The sequence below is a fragment of the Oncorhynchus keta genome, chromosome 11 (assembly GCF_023373465.1).
Source record: "Oncorhynchus keta strain PuntledgeMale-10-30-2019 chromosome 11, Oket_V2, whole genome shotgun sequence".
Lineage (NCBI taxonomy): Eukaryota > Metazoa > Chordata > Actinopteri > Salmoniformes > Salmonidae > Oncorhynchus > Oncorhynchus keta.
Genome location: NC_068431.1, coordinates 44,817,756 through 44,835,409, shown reverse-complemented (window position 1 = coordinate 44,835,409; position 17,654 = coordinate 44,817,756). Strand labels below are relative to the sequence as shown.

Below are 17,654 nucleotides of genomic sequence, written 5' to 3'. Positions count from 1 at the left end.
CCTGGACTTGAACCCGATCAAACATCTCTGGAGAGACCTGAAAATAGCTGTGCAGCAACGCTCCCCATCCAACCTGACAGAGCTTGATAGGATCTGCAGAGAAGAATGGAAGAAACTCCCTAAATACAGGTGTGCCAACCCTGTAGCATCATACCCAAGAAGACTCTAGGCTGTAATCGCTGCCAAAAGTGCTTCCACAAAGTACTGAATCCTTATGTAAATGTAAAAAAAAACATGTTTTTGCTTTGTCATTATGGGGTATTGTGTGTAGATTGATGACGAGAAAACTAACAATTCAATACATTTTCAAATAAGGCTGTAATGTAACAAAATGTGGAAAAAGTCAAGGGGTCTGAAAACTTTCCGAATGCACTGTACATGTGCGTTGGAGGTTGATTGCATGTATGTGCGTACATGTCTAACATGATTTTGCAGCATGTCTGTTCATGGTGAGTAAATATGTCTTTGAGCCACCTGCAGCAGTCTCCAGGTGTATCCGTCTCCTCAGAGAGATCTCCCTAAGTGATTGACTCACATCTTGTCAGACAGCATTTCATTAAACTATTAACAATGTTAGTAACATACCCAGTCACAGGAGCAGATTTTAGACACTGCCCCACGTATGTGGCATGCATGTAATATGCATATGTATATAATATTTACAGTACCATAGATTTTCAAGACGATTTAAGTCAAAACTGTAACTAGGCCACTTAGGAAGATTCAATGTCGTCTTGGTAAGCAACTCCAGTGTAGATTTGGCCTTGTGTTTTAGGTTATTGTCCTGCTGAAAGGTGAATTTGTCTCCCAGTGTCTGTAGGAAAGAAAACTGAAACAGGTTTTCCTCTAGGATTTTGCCTGTGCTTAGATGTATTCCAAATTGTTTTATCCAAAAAAAGACTCCCTCGTCTTTGCCAATAACAGCGTACCCATAACATGATGCAGCCACCACCATGCTTGAAAATATGAAGAGTGGTACTCTGTGATGTGTTGGATTTGCCCCCAGCAATGCTTTGTATTCAGTTGATTTCCTTGCCACAATTTTTGCAGTGCTACTTTAGTGGCTTGTTGCAAACATGATGTACGTATTGGAATATTTTGATTCTGTGCAGGCTTCCTTCTTTTCACCATTTAGGTTAGAATTGTGGAGTAACTACAATGTTGTTGATCCATCCTCAGTTCTCATATCACCACTATTAAACTAACTAACTGTCTTAAAATCACCATTGGCCTCATGGTGAAATCCCTGAACAGTTTCCTTCCTCTCCGGCAACTGAGTGAGGAAGGACGCCTGTATCTCTGTAGTGATAATTAATAACTTTGCCGTGCTCAAAGGGATATTCAGCGTCCTTTTATTCTCTTTACACATCAACCAATCGGTGCCCTTCTTTGCAAGGCATTGAAAAATCCCTGGTCTTTGTGGTTGAATCTGTGCTTGATATTCACTGCTCGACTGAGGGAACTTTTTTATTAATTTCCAACATTTTCTACAAACAAAATTCCACTGACATTATGGGGTATTATCTGTAGACCAGTGACACAAAATCTCAATTGAATCAATTTTAAATTCAGGCAGTGACACAACAAAATGTAGAAAAAGCAAAGGGGTGTGAATACTTTCTGAAGGAACTGTACATCATATATATGTAGCTGTACATCCCTTTGTACAATATATATAATTCATTCATTCTCATGGAGGTGTTGCTAAGCTTCAGCACCGGAGCGAACATGGCAGCAGTGTCTGGATTCATGTGTATGTGAGAGTGCTTGGAGGTCATATGTGCGTGTTTTCACGCATGATAAGAGTGCATGTGTTTGTGCATGATAAGAGTGCATGTGTTTGTGCATGATAAGAGTGCATGTGTTTGTGCATGATAAGAGTGCATGTGTTTGTGCATGATAAGAGTGCATGTGTTTGTGCATGATAAGACTGCATGTGTTAGTGCATGTGTTAGTGCATGATAAGAGTGCATGTGTTAGTGCATGATAAGACTGCATGTGTTAGTGCATGATAAGACTGCATGTGTTAGTGCATGATAAGACTGCATGTGTTAGTGCATGATAAGACTGCATGTGTTAGTGCATGATAAGAGTGCATGTGTTAGTGCATGATAAGAGTGCATTTGAGTGTGAGAACGTGTGTATCAATTTCCTCTCTAACCTTGCAGTGACAGTTGGGGATGAGCCTGTGTCCAGATGGGGAGAGGACAGGAGCAGTCTCACTCAGCCTGAATCCCAGGCCTACAGGGCCAACAATGCCCTCACTGTCCTGCCTGCTTCAAAACAGCCCGAAAATATTCTCCCTCTCTCCCTCTTCCCCTCTCTCCCTCTCCAAATGGATTAGCAAGCTCTGTCTCCTTTTAAAGCATAGCAATTAGAGACGGCAGCATGGGACAACACGTAAACAGCATACACACTAACACATGCACGCCCACATCATCACACGCACATATATACAAATCAGACACACAAACACCTGATCAGATGCACACACAAAGATGCACGCACACACAAAACACTATGGTAACCAGTCTGATCTTTCAAACCTCTTGATTACATAAAGTCAATGCATCTTTTTCCTGGCTAGTTTTAACAACTGATTACCTGGTTATTTGCATGTGTAATGCATGTCAGTTAGCAAGCTCCACTGCTTGTAATCCATTCAAAATGACAGCCTACAAGCCCCCCGCCCCACCACCCACCCAAACGATCATGCTTTTACTGTAAAAATCCTCCCCTATTCCCCAACAAATAACTTAATAAAGAAATGGTAAAGTAGATCAATCAAATGACCAAATCCAAATGATGGAAGGTAAAGAATATTACACAAGGTTAAATATTCACTGGCGCAAGACAGAATACAGTCAAAACAGCATGACTTTGTAAAAAGTTCTATGCATATCAAATTCTGTTTATTGGTTGATTAACCATATAGCGAAAAAGGAGAAAACTGCTCTGTGGCAAGGATGGGTGGAACAACTGAGGTGTGTGTGTGTGTGTGTGTGTGTGTGTGTGTGTGTGTGTGTGTGTGTGTGTGTGTGTGTGTGTGTGTGTGTGTGTGTGTGTGTGTGTGTGTGTGTGTGTGTGTGTGTGTGTGTGTGTGTGTGTGAGAGAGAGTCTATATCAGTCTACTTCACACCATTAACTAGTGTAGCTAGTTTTAAGTATATGGTATAAAATCATGTATAATTGTATATATTATATTATTGTGAGACGATTACAATTACAGAGAAAAATAATAAGTGATTACACTTAGACACAAACTAATAGTATAAGTTTGTTATTCAATTGAACTATCCCCTCCAAACGTTTGAAAAATACAACAAAAAGGGTAAAACATGCAACAAAAATACCTTCATCCCTCGGTTTGTTCATTGTAGACTCATCGTGTTTTTTTGTGAGTGGACCTAAGGTTCAGAAAAAAAGGGAGGGAAAAGAGAAAAGAGAAAATTCAAAAAGATTGCACTTTGCTGAAAAAGCAAAAAAACTAAAAAGTGAAGAAGAACACAAGAGGAGAAAAATGACAAAGCAGGAAGAGCAACCTCGATCTCATTTTCAAAAGTCTCCGAAACAACCCGAAAGCCAAAAGTAAGAGAGCATTACAGATACAACTTGCCCTGTGGAGACAACTAGCCTGTTCCCCTGCACAGTGCCTAGCCAAGAGCTGCCTGGTCAACGACCCCAGAGAACATCTCATTGTTTTTCTCTTCCCATTTATTCCCTACACGTTAGTGCTTTGTAGAGGAAAATCAATGAAGAGAATCAAGCCATCATTCTTTGCCGTCAGAAGGCAGACAGGGGAATGCCAACCCATCATGAAGCATGTGCCCACTTAGCCCCTTAGCCCAGCGCTGCAGCCCTCAGGCTACAGGGTATCTGGGCTCTCTACACCACGTCCATGGGGACTGGTCTGCCACTATACACAACTACACTGGAGGGGATGACCAGGGACACACACACACGTGATGAGTGTCTCTCCCTCCTCCAGTGTAACCATACAAGAAGCCGGCCAGGGAGTGGTGGTTCAGTATTTACGCAGCCATGTGAGGACTTCTGACAGGGCTCCCCTATGCCAAGGTCACAGAAGTCCACGTTCCGTTTGAATGGTGACGGCAGTTAAACGCTCCATAGGGGAAAGACAATAACGCCGCTCTCTGTAAGCCTGGCCAATATGGATCCTGTTCATTTGTTTATTGTCTCCATCTGTCAGCGGAGCGCTACATGGCCAGCCCAATCACTACACAGCTTTTATCGTCCCTCTCAATCACTGTTAGCATTTAGCACGCTAGCCTGTCCACACACACACACACAGTGTGCTAATAACATAGTGCCACCTGGCATGCTAGCTATGCTAACAACACACTCTCCCTTTATGGCGCTAACACACTCCTTACTGGGCACACAATGGTTGAATCATTTCAATGAAATTATGTCGCACCAATGTGGAATAGATGTTGAATAGACGTCTGTGTCCAGTGGATCCTCTCTCCCTGTGTGTTGGCGATACACTCTCTCGTCTAACAGACACAGTATACTCTCTGTTGGTGAGCCAGCAGCTTTATCAGTCTCACAGTGTGCTAACTACATCTCTCCCATTGTCTTCTGATGGCTCCCTTATAAGGTGCTAACAACAGCCTCTGTCACGCTGTGCCACAAAGACAGATCTATTGGCAAAACGCATGGCCAACACTCTGCACTGCTGGACGAATGGATGCTGGAACAGGGACACACCCAGAGCACCAGCACTGCTCTCTCTCTCTCTCTCTCTCTCTCTCTCTCTCTCTCTCTCTCTCTCTCTCTCTCTCTCTCTCTCTCGTCATTACTATAGTGCTTCCTCAATCCTCATTTGCAAGTGCTCTTTTATAAGGGGAGTGATCAATGTTGACCCGATTCCCTTCCGCCCCCAGTCCCCCTGGTGTAAGGGCAGGTCCAGTAAGGGGGTGGGGGTGAGGGGCGACAGGTAGACAGCCTGTAAATGGAGGGGAAGAAAGATTAGCCCCTCTGTCCAGTCAGCACTTTCCCAGCAGCACTTTAATACCACACCTAACTGCTTAATGGAGAGCACAGTGATTTCATACCTGCTCTAATACCCATTAAAAAGCTTAAGCTGCATACAGAGAGCAGCTCTGCTGAAATGGAACCCGTCTCCCTTTGAAATAGAGTGGCAGACTTCAGTTAAAGACTTTGCATGGGCGTAATGCTTCCTGGAAGCCCAATTCTGTCTCTGATGGGAGAGGAGGCTCAATCCGGGATGATTGTTGGATGTGTTTTGTTGGGATCTGTTGAGTTGTTAAAGGAGGTTTTTTTTTTTGTGTCGGAGGAGAAAATGTAATGTGCTGGAGCTCACTTTGGGACATTTTCTGCAGTGCATTTTGGGATACGACAAGCAGGTATGATAGCGTTGTTTCCTAACAGAGACATGGCTCTGTGGGGAGAGAAACAAAACAGGTTTGTCTTTGTGTTCAGCGACGATGTCAGCATGTGCAATGGTGCTACATGGGGCTGTAGCTGGGGCCTTCTCTCACATCTAATTGACAGAGCCAGTTCTACGGAGTTGTCAGCTCCACGTGGACAGCCAGCCGCTTAGAGTAGGAATTAGTTACAGCACCTAAACGCCTGCTTCAATGGCTTGACATTGAACAAGATGTCTGAGAATGGCCAAGAACACCTTAATACACACATCCATCCTTGAAACAGTCACAAATACTCCACCGGACATATGTCATACACACGTATACCATACTGCAGTATTTACATACGGTACATCAAATCAAAATCAAATGTATTCATATAGCCCTTCTTACATCAGCTGATATCTCAAAGTGCTGTACAGAAACCCAGCCTAAAACAGCAAGCAATGCATGTGTAGAACACTACATGCCTCATTTTAAAAGGGACAACCTCATTGCCACTTTCCTCATCTCTCAGCCATCAATCTCACGCCAATGAACTCATTGTTACACTTCCAGGTAAAGGATGGCGGCACAACAAGTTTTGGTAAAGAACGGTAGACACCCCTTTTGTCTGCATACTACTGAGCATGAACAGTGTTACTAGATGTGAAAGCCTTCCCTTCGGTTTCTGGACAGGTCAATAAGGGCACAAATACATTTTTCATTCCGATTATTTTACCTTGGAGAATTCTTCTGCAGCTTGGCCCCTGATTCTAACACCATTTATAAAGTGAAATTGGCAGGAAGATGCAGCCAGGATCAGTCATGGAACCAAAAGAGTGAGAAAATAAAGAAAACACATCTTACGCATAATAATCAACCACACCGATGAAAAAAACGTCTAAAGAATTTTAACAAGCTTGATTTGAATATATGTGCAGTTGAAATGTAGCTGGGTCAACAGAGGAACAGAGTATCTATTTCAGCCCTTACATGTGCTCCAATTAGGAGCTGGGCAGCAGACTGACTGACACATGATGTAATGGGCTGGCGTTCAGTGAAATCCAGTGGTCCACAGATGATCATTTAGCTCAGCTCCTGTCCCCCTCCTCCCAGTCAACACTGTTTCTCCACGGTTGAGTGAGCGTGGAGCGGCCTGAACATAAGCTGCTGTCTGCTGTCCTTCTCCATTTCCCCAGTGTGTCATGACCGTACTGTGCTGTGTGTTTGACGAGGTGTGAGACACAGCATCATGCCCTCACCGTCGTGCTTCTCCAGCGGCTCACAGTGTTCACAGTGCCATTCCCATACCCCTCCCTCCGTCCATACCTAGCTCTGTGGCCCCCGCCTGCTGAAATACGGACGATCCGACCGTCTGGGGGAAATAGGAAGGCAATGACACAGTGCTCTCTCCGAGCAGGCTGGCGGCTAATACAGTACAGGGGATTCTCCACGTGAGGAACCCAGGCACAGCTGGACTAGAAAGAGCCCCTGTGTGTGTTTGTCTCTGACATTAGGTCAGCTTTGTTTTCATTATTCTAAAAAGCAATTCAAATTTCATTGGCGTTGAGGGCGCAGCAGGCTACATAGCGGCCTGGTGGGGAAGGACATGGAACTGATTTGCATTCAGAGCCTGTGACCTCCTCTACCACAGCCCGCATAGAGAGGAGGAGGGAGGGGGGATACAAAGAGAGAGGGAGGGAGGAGCTCAGAGGCTGAGAGCAGAGGGGGTTCTGTCTGAGTATTTCCTCCTTCCACGGTACTACTCGTAAAATTGGGCAAAAGGGTGTGATGTGTGGTTTCCTCTATGGTCTGTGAGTGTTGGGTCATTCTGAGGCCTCAGATTCAGGTAGCAGATGAGGGTCCATTAGAGGGACAGTCAATAAGGGGGATACATAGAGTGGTGCACTAAACAGGCCTTGGGCGTGTGGGATATTGAACTGTGATGTGTGGAAACTGTAATAATCCATAGACCCGAAGCAAGTCAAAATAAGTCAATACTGTATGAACATGGAACATTGATATTTTCAAGAACACTCAATTGTTTCACACACAGGAAGTAATAGATGAGGACAGCGACAGGCCTGTGTGAGCAGTGACCCCTAACAATATGTGACAGAATATGACAAGAACACAAGCCACATGTAAAAAAAAACACACTTTCACTCACAGACAGGCACTCCTGTACCCTTGGGAATAACCAAATCACACACAATCCATTTTCCTCCCAAGCAGCATAACCCATAGCAACTTGACATAGAATATGATTTCAGCCAATCACAAGCCAATCGCAGGCTTCCCAATTACAGTAATCTCCCCTTCTCTCCAGCACTTACAGTATTTAGAAAAGATTTACAACATAACTCACTACCCTATTCATACACTATTTAGTGTTCAAGGTGCTGGCTCACTTGATTAAATGCAATTAATCAACAGGATGAAAAATGTCTGTTGGCCAGGTCGAGCTAGAATCCAGCAGTGTTTCTGGTGCCCCTCGTTTCCCATCCCAGCCCAAAGCTCACTTTCAAAGGCATCCCTCTTTTGTGTACATGGAATTAGATAAACCTTCAGTTTCTGGGCTAATTAGCTGTGGAGTTGTGCACTAGGCAGGAGCTAGCAGAGGTGCGACTGCTACAATACAGTACACAACGATGTCTCATTTCCCCCGAAGAACAATCCTGATCCAATTTTCACCAGATCAAGGGCTGCTGCGATAGCAAAAATAGAATCATTTGTTTGAGGTTTGTTCTTGCATCAAGAGGCAATTCACACGGTAGTTCTTCTGCAGTGTCAATTGTTATTTATTCATTTATTTATACATTCATATCAGTTTCCCCTCCCCCACCAATCATCATCACCCTACCAGTCTTCATGTGTATTATACTCTGAAGCTTGAAATGACTCTTGAGCACGTACCATCTTTCTGTTTGGCTGTGGAACATATTGATCGGATTAAAACGGAAATTAATTTGGAACACTGCCAAGACGTGGCCTGGTGGATTGTGATGTCACATCCTTCGCAGTGTATTGCTGCTGAGTAGACATCACAATGGGATTGCAAACACTCGAACTCTCTGTTACAACGCCTCATACACATTGAAATATGCATGTCGACTAAATGTAGACTGTAGCCTAAGCCCATTACATCTAGTATACTGTGTGAGCTGGGTTTTGACATATCATGGGGTGAAGCAAAGCCCAATATGTTACTACAGTAACACTATAGAGCCTAGACATTTACTTAGGTCTATAAAAAGCGTCTCTATTGTGAGGTCAGTGTTACAGTACAGGGGGGTCAACATACTGCAATTCTGTGTGAAGTCAGTACTGTGTGTGTGTGTGTATGTGTGTGTGTGTGTGTGTGTGTGTGTGTGTGTGTGTGTGTGTGTGTGTGTGTGTGTGTGTGTGTGTGTGTGTGTGTGTGTGTGTGTGTGTGTGTGTGTGTGTGTGTGTGTGTGTGTGAATGTGGTTTATGTTAAACACTACCTGCTAATTAGCTTTACTGAATACTGAACAATCTTTGAAGAAAAATCCTTCCCTTTCCAAATGTGTTTAATTGGTCCTGATTGAAGAGAATATTGAGGTTACACTGTTATGTTCCATTATGTTTTTATTAAGTCAAAATAAATCAATGCTTGGACAACTAATCGACTACAAGGGGGCAGAACCTGTCAAAAGAAAATAGTAAAACACTTTTTTTATCCCTCTCCTTAAAGCCAATCCAGAGTCTGTACTTCAACCCAACAGCAGCCCAAACTCTGGTTTGAGCTATGCTATCAATTATACAAATTTAAAAAACATGAAACAGCAGGAAATCTTACAGATTGTGCCTTTAAGTTTTTACGTCAATCTTCAGCAGTAGATTTCTGTCACATAGAATATAATCAGAGATCAGCAGACCCCCGTCAGAACACTGCTTGATGCAGATGGAAGCAGGCTGATCTGCTGAGGCAAGCACTTCTTACTGAGATGATTGGTTCGTGGCAGATAGTGGGAACCAATGAGGCTAGGATTCTCAGGCCCTCTATTGCAGTGATGCTTTGGATCAACCAATTATGACAAGCTAATGTATAGAGGTTGACCTCCATGACAACCAAGGAGATGAGCTATCATCTGTAGCATATGAAGTCTCTCAACCTGATCATAGGTTCACTGTGCTTACTGGTTACTGAGCTGAGCATGTTAACATGTCATACCTACATTATCATCTTCAGGAAAGGAATTTAACTTTCGGAGTGTGTGTGCGTGTGTGTGCGCGCATGTGTGTGTGTGTGTATTGGTGTGCTGGTCTTGAAAATAATTAAATATGAGTGCTATAAATGGCTTAACCCCAAACGGACTGGTAACACTGCCTGAAATCTGATTATAGCTAATGCTCAACTCCAATGAGATTCAGTACACAAAGGATTTGAGGAGCACAGCTGAAATTCTCAGAACCCGAATGCCCTTGATACAAGCAAGCCGACTGGGCAGCCTAAAATGGAGATACAAATCCCGTATATGTAAATGCTAAACCTAGAAGTCTCACAAGTATGTGCACAATGTTGTTTTCCCGAGCACACAGTGGGGAAACAAACAAAGCCCAGTTGGGTCAGACAATAGAGATGATCTGGTGTAAACATACAATTCACCAATTTGCTTCATTAGAGGGACATGTTTTTCCCTCTCAATACTGTGGTCTAGATTTTCGGTTGTCCCTCGCCAAGAACTCATGTTCATTTTAAGTTTATGTTATCTAGTACATTTTTGTCATTGACATGTCTCAATCCTCAAGCCATGGGTGAATATACTTCCTCAACAAATGTGGACACACAGTGAGGGAGTAGCATAGCTAACAAACACTGACCTTTTGACCGAGCCGACCCTTCAACAAAGCATGAAGCATCACTATACACTAGTGATGGGGGTTTGACAGTTATGTATCATTTTGGAGGATATTATATCAATAGTTTGGACTCCAAGGTTGTTGTTTTTTGTTGCTAGCTGGCTCTAGTCGGCTGTACCTGAACCAAGACTCCAGTATTTTTCATCCTATAGCGTGTTATCCATCTTCTTTTTAAATAGTGAGCCAACATGTTTTGAGCACTTTTATGGTTGGCCAACACTCTTTTTCTCATGCTCCCTCTCATCTCTCTGCAGCAGACATATAGTGAGAAACATGTCTGGAACGTCAAATACATATAGAATCGTGAAAATCCCAATAAATAAGTATCGTGAAAATATAGTGTATATTGATTGACACATTGCTTGATGTGTATTGATGAGTATAAAGGGCTCATTTGTGAAAGAGACCTTGGTCTCGGCATGACTCCCTGTTAAAATAAATAGAATATCCTATTGTGAGGTCCTGGGCAATTTCCAGCTCTACTATACACTGAAGCTAAAAATCCCTTGCTCTGACAGGACTGGCGTACAGTATGCATATCAAGGAAACCTTGCCTGAACAACAGACTAAACAGTAATCGAGGCTGACATGAGTGTAAGTGCTGCTATTCTTTGGTAATCTCATGGGTGTCTATTGGCTCAGCTTAAGAGCCCTTGTGTCTCTGATTACAATCTCCTGAAAGAATGATCCAAATGATACCACTCTATAAAGATGCTTCAATAGCGTTCCCTCTTGCTGGGACCAAATAACAGTTGCACTGTGACATAAAAAGGCTGAGGAGGATGACACATGTGATGCATCCTGGTCATTTTCACACTACTGTCTTACTCTGGAGTGAGATAGCCAAGAAGGACCTGCTTCTCAACCGGAGACGAAACAAACACCATGTTAGTAGTGATAGGTGTAAATGTGGTATCTTACTGCTAACCTTAAATGAACCTAACCTACTCCACACCAGTTAGAACAGGATGTGAATGAACTATCTGACCAAAACTGAGGAGATCTTTTCATCCCCAGCAGTAGAAACCCTAGACAGTCTGTCCTAGCCTGAGCCTGCCTGACTGGAAGTTTACTCTGGTCTGATAGATGGAACAGGAGCTGGACTCACCATCCTCAGTGGGCACGTAGACATTGAGGTACAGACAGTCCTCACTCTGGTTCTGAACGTAGCCTGCTGCAGCATCCAGGTTGTCAGTGAACCACACCGGCAGCATAATCTCAGGCAGTACCCCGTGTACATTCTGCGGGCATACAGGGGCAAACTGGGTGGCGTTGCGGATCTCCTGCCAGGAACCTGGTGCCTCAGGGGGCTGGAAGCGACGCTCGCCGATGGGCGGGGTGGCATAGGGCACGCCCAAGTACTGCTCCACGGGCCCCAGGATCTCGTTGTTGAGCTCCTTCCTGACGCCGCGCAGCTTGCCATAGCCCGTGGTGACCATGGGGTGTTTCCCGCTGAGGTCGGCCCGCTGACAGGAAGACAGGGTCAGGCAGAGGGCCAGGCTCAGGAGACACACCAGACACGGGTCAGACATCCTGCTGGGGCTGGAGCGCCGCGTCCCACCAGAACCCTGCCGTCTGGGACCACTCTCTGAGAAGAAGGACATGTCCTTCAGTCTTCTGGCCACAAAAACAAATTATGACCAAGAGTTCACTCGTGGGCAGAAATGGGTATAGAAAGGACCTCCAAATAACCTAAAATTAGTAGGTTATTGGAGATACTGGGATAAATAAGGTATTGGGAGGGGTGGGGGTGGGGGGTCAGAAGCAGAGGTGCAGAGTGCGTCTTCCCAGCATGGTGTGAGAAGTGAGAGAGCAGGTGTAGAGATGGGGATGGACGGGGGGCATCCTCAGCTAGACTGTCTGCTCTGGTCCATTCTCCTGAGAGCTCCAGATAGGCCAGCTGCAGACTGACAGCTCCCTCGGCCAACACGCCACACCTGGGTACACACAAGGGTCAGAGGTCATGTTTCATTAGTGGGTCTGTGTTTGGAGAGACACACACACAGAGTCATTAACTATAGCCGTTTTTAGTATTATGTAAAAACGGCAGTCCTACATCAGTTACATATGCACGTAAGATTTGCATTACATTGTGTACATTGTGCACTTGAGCTGCCATTCACATGTTCACATCTTGGATACTGTATATCCATCCATGCTACGGTACTTTGAAGTGTAAAATGCTCTCCATGTAATCGACTTGACTCTTCAGAGAACACAACAGCAATAAAAGCCCATTGACACATCAATCAGGAAGCCTAAAAAAAGCATGACACACCCCCCTCCGGTGCGTCTATGTTGGCTTCCCCCTCACAGCTTTGTTTAGTTGGTTCCTGCCTTCTCATGGTTCCACTCGAATGGGCGGCGCTAATCTGGCCCTGGCTTTGGGAGATGGAGCCGTTTAGGCGTGATAAAGGCTTTATGAGGCTAGCGCTCACTGTCTGCTGAATACCTCCCACCCCACCTCCACACCGCCCCTCACCTCCCCTGCTGCAGCCACTCCACCTGATGACAGACTAACACGCTACAGTGATGGCATATGATGCTACAACACGCTATGACAAGACAAGGATGTGAGCCCTATCAGGCTGAGCGAAAGGAGAAAGGAGCCAGCTAGCTGCCTGTAAAGACAACAATTTGGGGCAGCAGGGTAGCCTAGTGGTTAGAGTATTGGACTAGTAACCAAAAGGTTGCAAGTTCATATCCCCAAGCTGACAAGTTACCAATCTGTCGTTCTGCCCCTAAACAGGCAGTTAACCCACTGTTCCTAGGCTGTCATTGAAAATAAGAATTTGTTCTTAACTGACTTGCCTAGTTAAATAAAGGTAAAATAACTGACTCCATTTTAAGACCGGCAGGCTAGGCTGTCTGTAAATGTCATGGAAGTGACACAGCTATACTGAATGGATGTTATCGACTATGCTGTACACATTCAACTTAGTCAGGGATATAGTGTTTCCAAAATATCACTATTTTTAAAACAAGCCATAGAAAGCTGGTTGCAATTTCGGGTTAATCTACCAGAAAAGACAGAACAAATATCACAACAAAAATGATGGCTAAACTCAAATATACTAATTGCTTAAAAAATATACATTTGTTGAGAAATGTTTTTTAAAAACGGTATAATCTTTGTAAAAAATATCATAAATAGGACTGGTGGAGTTGTCACACATACAGTTATCAAAAATATGGAAACGTCTTCTCTATCCAGAATTACAACCAACTGATTGAAGCATTACCGCAAAAATGGAGGAGGCAAGTGGTAGCCAGAGAAGGAAATTGTCTGTCGGCCCTGCTTTAAAGACCAAAATTGGTTAATGAAAGTTGTGATGAATAAAAAAGTAGACCAGATTCATTTAAGGACCAAAACATTAACAGCTGAGAAATACAGGTTGCAAAATAGTTGGTAAGAGATTTTCGATGTACCGATTCCATGGCACATGGTTTATGAACTGTTACATAAAACAACGTTTTTCAATTGAAATGATACAATAACTTTGCACCCAATAGAATGTTATATAGTGTACATTCGGAAAGTATTCAGACCCCTTGACTTTTTCCACATTTTGTTACATTATAGCCTTATTCTAAAATTGATTAAATAGTTTTCCCCTTCATCTACACTCAATTGCCCATCAGGACAAAGTAATAAACAGTTTTTTTTGCAAAACTGAAACAAAACTGTAATATCACATTTACATAAGTATAAAGACTGTTTACTTAGAACTTTGTTGAAGCATCTTTGGCAGTGATTACAGCCTCAAGTCTTCTTGGGTGTGGCGCTTCTTGGGTATGAAGCTTGGCACACCTGTATTTGGGGAGTTTCTCCCATTCTTCTCAGCAGATCCTCAAGCTCTGTCAGGTTGGATGTGGAGGATTGCTGTACAGCTATTTTCAGGTCTCTCTTAGATCGGGTTCTGGGCTCTGGCTGGGCCACTCAAGGACATTCAGAGACTTGTCCCAAAGCCACTCCCGCGTTGTCTTGGCTGTGGGCTTAGGGCCGTTGTCCTGTTGGAAGGTGAACCTTCTCTCCAGTCTGAGATCCTGAGCGCTCTGGAGCAGATTTTCAACATGGATATCTCTGTACTTTGTTCCGTTCATCTTTCCCTCAATCCTGACTTGTCTGCCAGTTCCTGCCGTTGAAAAACATTCCCACTGCATGATGCTGCCACCACCATGCTTCACCGTAAGGATGATGCAAAGTTTCCTCCAGACATGACGCTTGGAATTCAGGCCAAATAGTTCAATCTTGGTTTTCATCAGACCAGAGAATCTTAGTCCTTTAGGTGGGCTGTCATGTGCCTTTTACTAAAAGTGGCTTACGTCTTGCCACTTTACCATAAAGGCCTGTGGTTCTGCAGGTGGTGACCACAGACCACAGACCACTTCTCAGTTCCTATGCTTCCTGGCTGATGTTTTGGTCACTTTTGAATGCTGGCGGTGCTTTCACTCTAGTGGTAGCATGAGACGGAGTCTACAACCCACACAAGTGGCTCAGGTAGTGCTGCTCATCCAGGGTGGCACATCAATGCGAGCTGTGGCAAGAAGGTTTGCTGTGTCTGTCAGCGTAGTGTACAGAGCATGGAGGCGCTACCAGGAGACAGGCCAGTACATCAGGAGACGTGGAGGAGGCCGTAGGAGGACAACAACGCAGCAGCAGGAGCGTTACCTCCGCCTTTGTGCAAGGAAGAGGAGGAGGAGGAGCACTGACAGAGCCCTACAAAATAACCTGCAGCAGGCCACAAATGTACATGTGTCTGCTCAAACGGTCAGAAACAGACTCCATGAGGGTGGTACGAGGGTCCGACGTCCACAGGTGGGGGTTGTGCTTACAGCCCAACACTGTGCAGGGCGTTTGGCATTTGCCAGAGAATACCAAGATTGGCAAATTCACCACTGGTGCCCTGTGCTCTTCACAGATGAAAGCAGGTTCACACTGAGCACATGAGACAGACGTGCCAGTCTGGAGATGCCGTGGAGAAAGTTCTGCTGCCTGCAACATCCTCCAGCATGACCGGTTTGGAAGTGGGTCAGTCATGGTGTGGGGTGGCATTTCTTTGGGGGGCTCGCCAGAGGTAGCCTGACTGCCATTAGGTACCGAGATGAGATCCTCAGACCCCTTGTGAGACCATATGCTGGTGCGGTTGGCCCTGGGTTCCACCTAATGCAAGACAATGCTAGACCTCATGTGGCTGGAGTGTGTCAGCAGTTCCTGCAAGAGGAAGACATTGATGCTATGGACTGGCTGAATCCAATTGAGCACATCTGGGACATCATGTCTCGCTCCATCCACAGACTGTCCAGGAGTTGGCGGATGCTTTAGTCCAGGTCTGGGAGGAGATCCCTCAGGAGATCATCCACCACCTCATCAGGAGCATGCCCAGGCGTTGTAGGGAGGTCATACAGGCACGTGGAGGCCACACACACTACTAAACCTCATTTTGACTTGCTTTAAGGGCATTACATCAAAGTTGGATTAGCCTGTAGTGTGGTTTTCCACTTTCATTTTGACTCCAAATCCAGACCTCCATGGGTTGATACATTTGATTTATATTGATAATTTTTGTGTGATTTTGTTGTCAGCACATTCAACTATGTAAACAAAAAAGTATTTAATAAGAATATTTCATTCAGATCTAGGATGTGTTATTTTAGTGTTCCCTTTATTTTTTTGAGCAGTGTATATACAGGTGTGTGCTTTTCCAAAGCATGTCCAATCAATTGAATTTACCACAGGTGGACTCTAATCAAGTTGTAAAAACATCCAGGAGGATCAATGGAAACAGGATACACCTGAGCTCAATTGCAAGTCTCATAGCAAAGGGTCTGAATACTTATGTAAATAAGGAATGAGTTTAAAAATAAAATAAATTATACATTTCTAAAAAACAGATTTTCACAATGTCATTATGAGGTATTGTGCGTAGTTTCATGAGTCATTTACATTTTTAATCCATTTTAGAATAAGAATAAGAATTTTAGAATAAGTCAAGGGGTCTGAAAAGTTTCCGAATGCTACAACCATCCCAGCTCTGCAGATTGTGCTGTAAAGAGACAGAATCATTACATCATTTGTTTTGGTACTGTCCATATGTAGCTTGAATTTGGTCACAGGTTCAAGGCTAAAGAATTGCAATATTTACCTTGCGCTAACTCTGCAAATAGCACTGCTGGGTGATAATAATCTTAGCAAAAATGTGTATCTGTAGAAACTATGAGAACAGAAAGGTTCAGAACTTTTGTGAAACAGCACAGTTGAAGAATATATGGTAATTAGAAATCAAAACAGGATGGCCTTCAGAGATAGATGGGAGGGGTTGAGGATAGCTGAAGGCTGGGACCTAAAACAAACAAACAAATAAAGACAACTAATGTCAAATATATTGTGTCTGTAAAATGTATACAGTATGTATAAGCTGGAAGTAGAAGCCTAAGTATTGAAAATATATATATTTAAAATATATACAGTACTAGTCAAAAGTTTGGACACACCAACTAATTCAAAGTTTTTTAAAACTATTTTCTACATTGTAGAATAATAGTAAAGACATCAAAACTACTACATAACACATATGGAATCATAACCACCAAAAAGTGTTAAACAAAATATATTTTATATTTGAAATTCTTCGAAATAGCCACCATTTTCTTCGATGACGGCTTCGCACACTCTTGGCATTTTCTCAACCAGCTTCATGAGGAATGCTTTTTCAACTGTCTTGAAGGAGTTCCCACATATTCTGAGCACTTGTTGCCTGCTTTTCCTTCACTCTGCGGTCCAACTCATCCCAAACCATCTCAATTGGGTTGAAGTAGGGGGATTATGGAGGCAGCACTCAGCACTCCATCAATATCATTCTTGGTCAAATAGCCCTAACACAGCCTGGAGGTGTGTTTTGGGTCATTGTCCTGTTGAAAAACAAATGATAGTCCCACTAAGTGCAAACCAGATGGGATGGCGTATCGATGCAGAATGCTGTGGTAGCCTTGCTGGTTAAGTGTGCCTTGAATTCTAAATAAATCACAGACAGTGTCACCAGCAAAGCACCATCACACCTCCTCCATGCTTCATGGTGGGAACCACACATGCATTGATCATCTGTTCACCAACTCTGCATCTCACAAAGATACAGCATTTGCAACCAAAAATCTCAAATTTGGACTCATCAGCCCAAAGGACAGATTTCCACCGGTCTAATGTCCATTGCTCGTGCTTCTTCGCCCAAGATTGTCTCTTCTTATTATTGGTGTTCTTCAGTAGTGGTTTCTTTGCAGCAATTAGACTATGAAGGCCTGATTCACGAAGTCTCCTCTGAACAGTTGATGTTGAGATGTGTCTGTTACCTAAACTCTGTGAAGCATTTATTTGGGCT

General features: G+C 43.8%; 1 protein-coding gene across 6 annotated transcripts in view; it reads right to left on the bottom strand.

The window, feature by feature from the left end:
• The window catches only part of LOC118390310 (neuroligin-2-like), a 79,767-nt gene that overhangs the window by 39,995 nt on the left and 22,118 nt on the right, over positions 1-17,654 (bottom strand). For 5 of the 6 annotated variants that reach the window (XR_008060598.1, XR_008060601.1, XR_008060600.1 and 2 more), the window contains exons 2-3: positions 11,387-12,215; positions 3,354-3,407 (exon numbers count right to left, since the gene is read on the bottom strand). Coding sequence is in view for 2 of the 6 variants with exons in the window: in XM_052457316.1 (XP_052313276.1) it covers positions 3,354-3,407; positions 11,387-11,882 (550 nt within the window). In the remaining 4 variants the exon portion in view is untranslated. The remainder of the gene's footprint in view (positions 1-3,353; positions 3,408-11,386; positions 12,216-17,654) is intronic. The other variant, XM_052457317.1, reaches the window with a different exon arrangement.